This window comes from Solanum stenotomum, chromosome 9 (assembly GCF_019186545.1).
Source record: "Solanum stenotomum isolate F172 chromosome 9, ASM1918654v1, whole genome shotgun sequence".
NCBI classification, from domain to species: Eukaryota; Viridiplantae; Streptophyta; class Magnoliopsida; order Solanales; family Solanaceae; genus Solanum; species Solanum stenotomum.
In genome coordinates this window covers 12,096,728-12,109,612 of record NC_064290.1, presented here as the reverse complement: position 1 = coordinate 12,109,612, position 12,885 = coordinate 12,096,728, and the positions used below count along the sequence as shown (strand labels likewise).

At 30.1% G+C, this 12,885-nt stretch overlaps 2 protein-coding genes across 2 annotated transcripts; one reads left to right on the top strand and one right to left on the bottom strand.

Annotated features, from left to right (window-relative positions):
• Positions 1 to 5,100: 5,100 nt before the first annotated feature.
• LOC125877965 (3-hydroxyisobutyryl-CoA hydrolase-like protein 5) lies at positions 5,101 to 7,359 on the top strand. The gene is made up of 12 exons (XM_049559257.1): positions 5,101 to 5,175; positions 5,257 to 5,340; positions 5,429 to 5,497; positions 5,579 to 5,633; positions 5,709 to 5,866; positions 5,946 to 6,030; positions 6,105 to 6,315; positions 6,391 to 6,451; positions 6,523 to 6,621; positions 6,698 to 6,799; positions 6,912 to 6,953; positions 7,194 to 7,359. The coding sequence occupies exons 1-12, from the start codon at positions 5,101 to 5,103 to the stop codon at positions 7,353 to 7,355; spliced, it is 1,203 nt and encodes a 400-aa protein (XP_049415214.1). The 3' UTR covers positions 7,356 to 7,359.
• A 198-nt stretch (positions 7,360 to 7,557) lies between these two features.
• On the bottom strand, positions 7,558 to 8,915 carry LOC125877963 (acylsugar acyltransferase 3-like). The gene has a single exon (XM_049559255.1). The coding sequence runs from the start codon at positions 8,902 to 8,904 to the stop codon at positions 7,615 to 7,617; it is 1,290 nt and encodes a 429-aa protein (XP_049415212.1). The 5' UTR covers positions 8,905 to 8,915; the 3' UTR covers positions 7,558 to 7,614.
• Between the last annotated feature and the right edge of the window lie 3,970 nt (positions 8,916 to 12,885).

Here is a 12,885-nt window from a genome sequence, read left to right as displayed (position 1 = left end):
GTATAAATCATGCTAAAATAAGTCTAAATAAATATATAACTAAAGAACAAATATTCAATATTATTGACATTCTTAGTATTTGAGTTGATTTTTTTGTTAGCAATATTGATTCGAGAATTGATAGAGTTACTAATATCTATAGAATATTACCTTTATTGTACTATTCAAAATTTTAAGTCAAACCTGAAATAATATGATAAAAGATAAAAATTATGAAAAAGTATAAGAAATATTTATAAATTATATCAAAGTAAATACTTTTATGTATAAAACAATTTTCAAAAATTATATATATGATGTCAGATTGGTTTGGTCTCGGGTTAACTTTTTAAAGTTAAAACCAAACCAAACCCAATATAGTCAGTTTTTTTTCTTCAATACCAAACCAAGTCAAACCAAATCGTTAATCGGATTTTCTTTCTTGTTTTGATTCAATTTGTGTTTTGGTGCGATTTTCGATTCGGTTTTGACCACCCTCATATATACTCTAAGGTATCAAGGAGTAACTGAGTAGTGTTTTCACTGAAGGGCCACTTCTTCCTCTTTGATACCATCAGAGTATATATATATACACACACACTTTGATCATATCAAATAGTAAACACAAATTTGTAATTAAAAAGAAGGGGTATGAAAGTAAGGGGTAGCCGGTTGTATCCCTTAATTAAAGGATAGTTAAAGGTCAGAGGCATGTGACCTAGATTATATTTATATTTGAAAATATTATAAATATATTTATATATAAAATTTAACATATAGTTAATGTATAAAATATTTGCATACATGTAAGGTTATTTAGCTCGGTTTGAAATTTTTTTGTTTTTCTTTCATAAATTTAAAAGTTTATCCCAATTGTTTGGTATAGGTATACACTTAAATAAAAGGCCACAATTTTATTAAAAATATATAATAAATCAGTTTGATACAATTAGATTCAATTGGTTTAATTTGATCGTTTTTTCATATTCTTTTGACACCCCTACCTATTCCATGATCAAGTAAAATATGAGAATTGGAATCATTAAATGTAACATTGCCATTTGATAAGTTTTTTGAAAGAACTTTCAGATAGCTATGTCTGATTTATTATACTTGTATATCTTGTAAAAAGTAAAAATCCCTATAAATTAGGCCTTTAATTATGTCTAGACCTAAATTAGTTCTCTCCAAGCTAAAAATCAATTTTTCGGTCCATTTTGTCCACTTATAAATTCCTCCAATTAATAGCCCATCACCTTCAATATTTGTTTGTTATTCATGCCAAACTTTTACCAAACTTTTACATCTCACTTAAAAACTAAACCAAAATATTGATTTCACGTCTTTAATGCTCTAACAAATAAAATTAGTAAAAATTAGGCAAATGACATAGTATAAGAAAGAAATTATTTCCTTTTCCTACTCTTTCATTAAGTACCAAAAATTTCTTTTTTTAGTGTTTTTCGGATACATAATATAGCAGTGTGGATACTTAATATAGCAGCGCGGATACTTTAATTAATAACGAGCGGATACTTAAATTATTAAGTTGTTAGCAGCACAGATACTTAATTAACGGGCGGATGCATAATATAGCAGCGCGGATACTTTAATTAATAACGGGCGGATACTTAAATTATTAAGTTGTTAGCAACACGGATACTTAATTAACGGGCGGATGCATAATATAGCAGCGCGGATACTTTAATTAATAACGGGCGGATACTTAAATTATTAAGTTGTTAGCAACACGGATACTTAATTAACGGGCGGATGCATAATATAGCAGCGCGGATACTTTAATTAATAACGGGCGAATACTTAAACTAATAAAGTATCTGATTAAGTTGAATTGGAGGAAAATAAGGGATTTTTGTATTTTAGTAAAAGAGTCGGGAAATATTGAGAATAGGTAAAGAAGTATTGTGTATTTAGGTAATTTTTCCATAAAATTACCCTTGCAAATTTAAATGCTCACCAGCAACATCAAGTAATAAGTTAACTCGTTTTTATAATCTATCTGTAATCGCAAATACTAATAGCAATAATGTAATGTTAAGTAGGTAACTATATATAAAATATCTCCCTTTTGTTAAAAAGAAGAAGTGAATAAATCACCTAAAAGAAAAACAATCACTTTATGCAAAAACAAAATATCCGTAGCTTAACAGTTAACCTTCATACTTTAACATATATATTAACCCATGATACCCATAATAAGCATATTTATGAGTGAAAGGAAAAATAATACAATTATTTAGAACAAAATCCATTGGAAGTATCAATTGATTGCATAACATTGAACATTTAAAATTGTAATTTTAAAGTATTAAATTAATTTAATTAAACTTAACTTTGTTAAAAAAAACTTTGAGAAAACGAAAGGTGCCAATAGTAAGGATGAAAAAAGTTACATTTATAACACATAGGTCTCTTCTATACCTAGTGGTTATAATCTTCACCACTCCATCTAATTTGACAAAGAATTCACGATGATCTCTGAAAAAATTATAATTAATGAAGTGGTTGAAAATTTTAATGTCTCAGATTCAAAATTCAGCAGAGACAAAAATATTCGGTGATTTTTCCTTAGATGTTACTAGTGGAAAATGGTAGATATTTTGTAAAATTAGTTGAGATACGCGAAAGCTGGTGAAAACACCACGGTCATAAAAAATAAATAAATAAAAGTCTCTTTTATCTATGCTAGCGTTTGACCCCAACTTTCCAAATATTCTTGACAAATAATATTTTGGCCAAGTTTTTGGTGAAATTACACCATATGTTTGGCCCCAAGTTTTCCCAAGGATATTTGACTATTTCAAAAAAATGATTTACACACATAAGTTCTAAAAATTATTAAAAATACCCACAAACTTATATTATCATTTTATAATGAATATGTTCCGTTAAAAATTAATCTTATAATATAATTGATAACAATAAACAAAAACAATATAGGCAAGACAATATATCAATCGCATACTCAAACTTGTCACTAATTCAGTTATAATTATAATCCATTAAACACAAATTGTTCTTTTTTCTCAATTTTATCACTCAAATGAGAACTCAAACTTTTCTGGAGGAGGTAGTAACAAATATTAGTTGGAATTAATAAATAATGAATATTTTTTATAAAATATAACAGTTAAGGGTAATTTTTGATTTTTTTAAAATTCCCAAATATTAGAACTTGACCCAACTACTAATTTTTTTTCTCTAGTATTTGGGAACTTGGGTTATATGGCCAAACACCACTTCTAGGGATGACAATGGGGCGGAGCGGGGGCGGGGCGGGTTTAGTTTAACCCGCAAAATTTTTAATCCGCCCCGCTCCACCCCCCCCCCCCGCATAGACCCGCCCAGCATGAACTCGCCCCTCCTAATTTTTTAAATATTTTCTTTTTCTTGTTAAGTTTGATACTAAAATTAAAATTCATTTTTTCATTAAGTTTTATTAATTTAATAGAGAATGACTTAAAAATTTATTTTTTAGAGGTCAATTGGGAAACATGTAACAAATTGTACTATTTTTTATTGAACCATTTTCATTTACTATCTTGAATATTTTAGTATCTTTAAACAAATTTTCTTAATAAATAATGTTTTATCACTCTTATAACATGTAAAAAGTTAAAATTAAGTTTGAACCATATAAAATCACATATACCCACAACTCGCCCCCGCTCCACATTAGTTTTTAAAAAACCCACTTTAATCCGCCCCACATCCCTCCCTCCCTGCATAATCTAAAATTGCTCCGCCCCGCTCCATTGCCATCCTAATCACTTCCCAAGTTTCCCCAAGTTTTTCCAAGTATTTTTGGGGCCAAACAATCCTATATTTAGAATTGTGTTGCTGCCGAGTAGGCTAGCTCTAGGCTTCTTTCCCTCTATTTCGGTCTAAATTAAATTGTGTACCCTTTTCGTTCACAATTCTCAAAAGATTTATAAATATTAAATTGTGGGTCCCTTAGTTGTTTTTGGTACGTAAACAAAAAATACTTTTATGAGCAACAAATTTTGTAGGGTGGTCGGGATGAAGACTATGAGAAAGAGATGAAAATGAGATGTGTTGATTGGTGGGAAAAATGCAATCAAGGTAGAAACTTATGTTAGATGTTTTCCTACTAAAAAAAAACTTAAAATAGTGTAAAACTCAGTAAAAAATTCAGTGTTCACAAAACAAAATTTGATCTATCTAATTTATATTATTATATATCACGATAAATCTTTCAGGAAAGAGAGATAATTCTATAATTAAAAATGGTTAAACAGGGTGGGTATGATACGATATGATATGATATTTTAAAATTCAATACAATAATTTTCGATTTTTGGTATCTAAAAGCTAAAAGTATTATATCATTATCATATCAAATTAGTTTGGTATATATATATTGTTCGATATTTTACGTTATAATTATTTGATAACCATAGTTTGTTTGACTTCAACTTGCATACATTTATATAATAAAGAATTATAACGTAACTTTTTTTTTCTTTTTAAATATCTCAATCATATTAGACTAACAACTATATATCTTTGTTCAACAATTTCACAAAAAAAATATTTCAATCACGATTAAATAGTCAAAAATTTGGCGAAGAGCTAAACTTTCTATCCCTAAATGATTTGATGATATATGTTTAATTATAGGGAAAATGATCAAAAATGTCATTGAACTATGCGAAAGGAACAAAAATATCCTTCGTTTGGTCCAAAAATACCCTTGCCGTCAAAATGATAAAAATGTCCTTAAACTATGCGAAAGGAACAAAAATATCCTTCGTTTGGTCCAAAAATACCCTTGTCGTCAATACTTTGGTCCAAAAATACCATAATATTTATATTGCGATATAAACAATTTTGATTTCAATAGGGTATTTGGTATATATGATACCATGCCCACCCCTATACATGCATAACACTAAGAGTATAAATTAAGTCCTTTTCCATGCACAAAGTTATAAAGACAAGAAATTAGTTGATCATCTATCTGTGATTGTAATGCCCAGATTTTAAGTCTATTTTAAATCTTTTAAGAATTATTGTTTACAAGTGTTCATTTCCAAATTCTGCACTCATCACTCTTCTTTCTTTGAGTCGACTTTTCCAATGGGAATAACACCTCTTCCAAGTACGATCACAACATTTCTGATGCCTTCAGAAGTAATGAAACAAAATAGAGAGGTACTTAATTTTTATGTATCCATATTTTTATTTACTTAATTATATCTTCGAGCAAATTTTTTTTGTTTTTGTTTTGTTCAGGTTGTTATTGCTGAGGAAATTGGGCACGGTAGAGTGCTGACCTTAAATCGGCCTAACAATTTAAATTATGTATCAGAAAAAGTGGTATGCAACATCTACAAATTAAACATATAGTTAAAATAGCTATTGTAATTTGTATGTTCACTTACTTATAAAATTTCATTTATATTAGGCATTAACGCTGGGGCAGAAATTGGAGAAATATGAGAAAGATGACAATGCTAAATTTGTAATCCTCAAGGTAATTAAGTAGTAGTATTTAATTTATTTTAATTATATTCACTTAATTGACAAATTCATTATTTAATCCATTTGTACATAGGGAGCTGGCCGTACATTCTCTGGTGGTGGGGATTTGGAAAGGATATATGATGCAAGTAATTAACTATTGTTTCGATTGAATTAATTACTATATGTTTACTCAATTAAACATGTATTCATATTCTTTGAAGGGGATTCTGTCCTTGAAGGTGTTTATAGAATTTATTGGCTTTTCTACCACATTCATACTTACAAGAAACCACATATCGCTCTTGTTCATGGAATGTCAATGGGTGGTGGTGTAGGCTTAATGGCTCCAATGAAATTCTCCGTCGTCACTGAGAAAGCAGTTAGTACCAATTTTATGATTTGAATAACGACATCTTTAGTAAATTAAATTATTAATCTTAATGTTTTCTCGTTTGCAGTTTTGTTCCACTCCTGAAGCAAATCTAGGGTATCACCCAGATTGTGGCTTATCATACATACTCTCACGCCTTCCAGGTCGACTTGGTAAGTAAGTTAGAACATGTATATATATTTTTAAAATATTTGAATATATATGTGATGTTGTTAAATGTATGTAGGAGAATACTTGGGCTTAACAGGAGTGAAATTGAAGGGTAAAGAAATGGTTGCTGCTGGATTAGCAACTCATTTTGTACCTTCACACAAATTATTTCAGTTAGAGAAGAGTTTACTGAGCATAAACAACGGTGGTGAAGAGGATACTATTAGATCTGTCATTGATGAATTCTCTACTAATGTTCAAATAGATGAAACAAGTGTCTTGAGCAAGTAATGTATCATGATTTCAAACTGTTCTTGTGTGAGGATATTCACACTGATGCATTTTTCATAAATCAATTGTAGGTTGTCCATAATCGATGATTGTTTCTCCAAGGAAACGGTGGAGGAGATCCTGGATTCATTTGTAAGCATTGATTATACTATATATGATAAAACGGAATCATATAAAATAAATGATATAACTTTAATTTTCAGGAAGTTGAAGCAGGCAAAAGAGGAAATGATTGGATTATGCCAGTGCTTAAAAGTATAAAGAAAGCATCTCCAATTGGACTGAAAATAACATTGAGATCGGTAACTACTCCTAATAATTCATACAAAGAATTTATGCAAATGCAAATCTTACATTTTCTCTATATTATTTTTTCAGATACGAGAAGGAAGGACCCAAACCCTATCTGAATGTTTGAGAAGAGAATTTAGGATTACAATAAACACATTACGAACTTTAATATCTTATGATTTATATGAGGTAATTTATTTTTAAAAAAATTAAGCAAACATATTTTCAAAGAGGTACACTTAATTTGCGATTTAATTCTCATTTGAAATCTAAAATAGAATTCTTCGATTTATTTTTGAAGGGAATAAGGGCTGCCATCATTGACAAGGATAAGTCTCCAAATGTATGTATGCTCCTTTCCTCCTTCAATATGTTTTTATCTAAACACACACAAAATTTGTTGTATGACAAATTGATAGTTTTATTAACCAATCAAGAATAACTGTAAAGTACTCTTTAAGTTATTTTATTCAACTGAAAGTAATAATTTTTTCAATACTGAAACTGATAATAAGTAGGTAGTTGATGCATGCGTTTACATAAAAAAAATATTGATAGAACACTTTTCTTTCTTCATTTTTAGTGGAACCCTTCAACTCTTGACAAGGTACACGATGAACAACTCGACTTAATCTTCAAGCCATTCGATGAACATGACTTGGAACTTCAAATTCCAATAAGTGAAGAAGAGTACAGGTGGGGAGGAAAATATGAGAATTCTGGTTATTGTCTCCGAACCAAATGAAAATTCAAAAATGGGATGTCCAGCGATCAACAAGCTAAGTGTACTCATTGCGTGGTAGAAGAAATGTTCCTTGTGGCAAATGTAACTGCAACATTATTATTTCATATTGAGTGAATGTGAATTGAATAAATTGCATTTATAAATATGAGTTGGAAATTGTTATCAGAAATACAGGAGAAATCACATTAACATGAAGTCAAATAATTAAACAAACTTAGGTTGATGAACTTTTAGAAAATGGAAAGATAACAGAATTAAATTACATTTTCACAACTGGAGAAGCATATTCAAGGATGACTTTGTCACTTTGAAATATTTCCATCTCTTTTTCATCCAAAGTTACCATTACATCCATCCCATTTCCAGTTGGACTATCCATGAAAAATATCTGATTCTTCACTCCGCGACTCACTGAGCTTACTCTTATGGCCTTCCCCCATCCAAAATCCATATTGTATAGTCCGAAATTGCACAAACTGCTACACTTATACGCATCATCCTTGTTTACGTATTCCAGTAACTCTGCACCCTGTTGCGTTATTTCAAGTACTTTAAAAAATATGTCACTTTGAGTCACATTTTTCAATTTTTCTCGAAGTTGTTCCTTAGATTTTCTTAGTACAGCTACTGAATTGGACAGTTTCATATCATCTTCTGTTTGTGTTGACGTGACAAAGAAGCTACAAGCATTTCCGATGCTGTTTAAAGGCAATGGTGGGCGAAGACCCATGATGTGGCAGAGTAAAGATGGTTTAAATGAACCTGAAGCAATCATGGCATGTTTATGTATAAGTGCTGTAGCAACTTCAACACGACTCGGATTTTCAACGCCTGATTCTGCAGCTGCTATGATTTTTAGTTTGTCTAATCCAGACGACGAGAAATGAAACAATCTAGTCACACAATTTCCGTCATTTCTAACATCAAAATCAGGTAAAGTTGAAGTATCAGTAACTTGTGGGAAAAAAGAAGCTCCATCAAACAGAATAGACGGCTTTGCATGACTCGAATCACGAGTTAAATTAGACCAATCAGTAATGAACTTGATTACACTATATGCATCCGCGACCTTATGTGAGATGCATACACTGACAGCTATTCCACCGCAATCAAAAAGTGTTAGTTGAGCGACTACTAAAGTTCCGTCATATGTGTTCCAAGGACAACCTTGTGGATAAACTAAATTTATATCATCATTATAATAAGGATGGTCGAGAATTTCAGAGATGGGGATATCGAGTTGAACATTAAAAAACTCAGCTCCCACATCGTTACAATCGATAAATATGTTATCGTTATAAGTTCCAGCAAATGGATAATAGGAGGTTAATAGATTTGCCAGGGAATTTTCAAGAAGTGTGGATATACGGTTTATGTCATACGATGAGTTTTCGGGTTTAGGATAGAAGAAAGCAAGTGGATTATGTAAAGGACTAACAATCTGATCCAAGAAAGAGAGATTGTGACGCCTAAGTGAAGATGGAGTGGGAGAAGAAGGCTTAATAATCTTCTTGGACATGGACACAATGTGTGACTTTGGAGTAACCATTTTTGTTGGAGTGAAAATGCGCTTTCAAACTTTGGATTGTATGATATAATATATGTAGAGAAAGGTTGAGTATGAATTTATATATACCAACTCCTAGCCTCATAGTCCTACAGCATATATTCAAGAGAAAATGGCAAAAATAATCCCTATTATTATATCATCTCTCTCCTTCAATTTTAAATGTATACAAGTAGACACATAAATTATTATCATTCCAAATTAATTCAGTGTGGTTTGGGTATTTTAAAAAGTTTTGCGGTACGGTAATGGGTAACCACATTTGTCCCACTTCACCTTATATATATATTCATATAATAGATAATTATGGCTTCAATTTTTCTTTAGAAGAAAAACATCTCAATTATATTATACTAACACTTTTTCTTTTCATTATCACTACCTGATTTTAGGGGTGTACAAGATCGAATCGAAAATCGAGTCAAACTGACTAATGGTTTTGTTTGACTTTTGTTTTGGTATATATTGGGAAATTTTTTTGACTATTCCCTAGGTTGGTTTGGTTTTAACTAAAAAAAGTCAATCAGAGACCAAACCAACCTGACATTATATTTATAATTTTTAAAATTTATTTTATAAACAAAAGTATTTTCTTTGATATAATTTCTAAATATTACTTATACTTTTTCACAATTTTTATCTTTTTTTTCAAGTTTCTTGAGACTTAGAATTTTGAATGGTCCAATAAAGGTTATAATCCATACATATTAGTAACTCTATTAAAGTTCAAATTCAAAATCAAATCAATACTAATGCTAACAAAAAAAATTAATTCAACACTAATTAGAATGTCAATAATGTTGAATATTTGTTCTTTAGTTTTACATTGGTTTAGACATTTAAAACACATAGCCTAATTTTATTTTTTCTTTAATGTTTAGTCGTGTATTTGATACTTATTAGACTTATTTTAGCATGATTTAGTACTTTTAAATTATGATCATTTTCATTATGACTTATTAATTTGTAATAATTATTTTATACGATTTTATTAGTATTTTTGGTTGGACTAAAGAAATATTTGGAGCAGGTTATTATATGTTTGTATGAATACATTACTGGAAAAATCCAAAAAAAATCCGAGGTTTAATAGTTTGGTTTGATTTATAAATTAAAAAAATCGACACAAATAGTTTGGTTTGATATTTGAAAAACCCGAGGTTGAAAAATCCAAAAAAAACACCCCAAGTTTTATTAGTTTGGTTTGATTTATAAATTTAAAAATTTGACACAAATAATTTAGTGTGATATTTGAAAAATCCGAATCCATTGGTATGTGCACCCCTACCTGATTTATAGTAGAATATAGAGAATATGACCTTCTTGCATTCTTCTTTTTGGTAAATTGTTATTAATACATGTACAGATATTCAAAAGAAAGTACAAGAAATTCTCTTCATTAATTAACTACATAAAAAGACATTTCAATCTAGATAGAGTACTAATCAAATATAGATTACTTGATTCGATATCTACCATATCATGTCCATCACTAATTAGAATTTGTTAAATATTTAATGAAGACAAAAAATATTTATATTAGACAACTTTTAAAGAAAAATTAAAACTGGTCCGAAATATATTTAAGAAAGTATTTTTAACAACTTGCATACATAATGGCCATTATTTTGCTCCACAAAATCAGGCAATTTTCTGGCTTCCTGCAAGGAAAATGAGAAATGATATTTGTGAGTGCATGCCCACTAATTGCCATTACAGGGTTGAAGAAATAATTGAGATTTTTCTTGTCGTGCTAATTAAATTAAAAAATCATTATTAAAAGTTGAAGTTTGTTTATTACAACTAGTATTGGCTTGCACTTCAGCCCAATGATTATTCGTTTCTAATACCATTTGTCTCATTAATTTAGTGTAATAAATATTAATATTGTTTTCATATAGAAAAATTAAGAAATTTCTCATATTTCTGTGAGAATAGTTTTTTCCACCATGTATTTTTTCAATGAGTTGGCTAGGTATAAAATGAGTGGTAAAATTATGTTTTTTAGCAAAAATTTATCTCTAATGTTAGGAACAAAAATAGTAAAAAATACACGGGTAGAAAAAAGTACTTAATAATCTCATGTAGGTCTTTTTTTTTGTTATTCAACTTACTATTTATTTTATGAAATATTACCACGTTGAAACACGTTGTCATTGTATAACAAAGAATATACAATTAAAAAAAATGATTAATTAATCAATACATTAATGTTTTTTTTAAATGGTTTATCCCTTACATTTCTTTAAATGACGACACATGTATATGCATATAGGATCTGTTTAATCCGAAAAAATTGTAGGATATGCACAAATCGTGCCTGTTCAATTATTAAAGCAATGTGCATTATATTCAACGATAATATATAGTATTAATTAATTATGTATTCCTTGGCACGTTTCCTCGGATGAATTCCGGTTGGACGCATCGATAATTTTAATAGCTTAGTTGGTTAGTTATCTTAACGAGGGTTCAAAACCTCACCTTATAATAATCTCATTACTTTCCCAGTTCATTAATCAGATGGCAGCAAATATTTTTAATTACTACATTTTCTTGGTGGAGTAACTAATTATTTACCTCTATTACAATATAATTAGTGTATTTGAGAACAAATGAGCAACATTAGTAGTTGTTGTTGTCTAAGGAAGAACTATATAGTTGTTAATAATGAGTATTGTATGCATGGATCAACTTGCCCACTAAGTATCCATTTCTTTTTGTTTAAGGCACGATCCTACTAATTAATTAATACTCATAACACTCAATCAAATAGGAGGTTAATTAGTTCAGTTATCGATTCTATAGAGATATGTCAAAAAATTAATACAAGATTTAATAGCAAGCTGGAAATATATTTTTAGGTAATTCAGATGAGATAAAGATCTAGGATCATATTCATGGTAATGTAACAATCTGATTGAGTTATCTAATCATATGCTTAAATAATTAGCTATTGATCATAACATCTATACGATTCTCAAACGTCAACCTTCAAGTCCAACTTGAAGTTTAGCTACTGATCATAACATCTATACAATGATTAAAACAAAAAGAGGATGATAAAATCTACGATTTCTCTGCATTCTAGGACGTAAATATAGGATTTCTAAAAATTTCAAGACGAAAAATACCCTCATTTAAACGGAGCACAACTTTTGACAAGTTGTGATGATTTATGGCTTATTTTTTTTTTTTGGTTTCTCACCCGGTGTCCGGAGCCCACATTGGAGCTCCGACTAAATTCGGATTGCGCTCTGCAAGGCCCATTCGGGGGTGGCGCTCCCAATTGGATTTTCTCCATACCCAGTGCTCGAACCCGAGACATCTGGTTAAGGGTGAAGCACTCCCACCAGTGCACCACAACCCATGTTGGTATTTATGGCTTCTACTCAAACTTCAAAGTGCAATTATACTTTTTTTTTCACTAAGGGTATGTTTGGTACGAAAGGAAATGATTTCCTAGAAAATAAGTTGGTTTCTAACTTATTTTCTCATGTTTGGTTGGTGAGTGAAAAATATTTTCTGAAAAATATTTTTTAGTAGTGCATGATTGGTGAGTGAAAAATAATTTTTAGAAAANAATGTTTTCTTGGAAAATAAGTTGGTTTCTAACTTATTTTCTCATGTTTGGTTGGTGAGTGAAAAATATTTTCTGAAAAATATTTTTTAGTAGTGCATGATTGGTGAGTGAAAAATAATTTTTAGAAAATATCTTTTGTTTTTGGCTAGATAGTAGAAAATAATTTTTACAATATAGTCTGACACTCGATCCGAAACTTGATCACACTCCTGACATGGGTCCTGACATTTGAACTAGAACCGACCTTGACCATGACCTGAATCAGGATACGATAACCTCGCTAGAGACCTGGCATTCAAATTGAATTATGATCCCGACACCCGAACCTAAACCCGACCCAAGACCCAACCTCGACTTGAGACCGACCCCGACCCCGATCC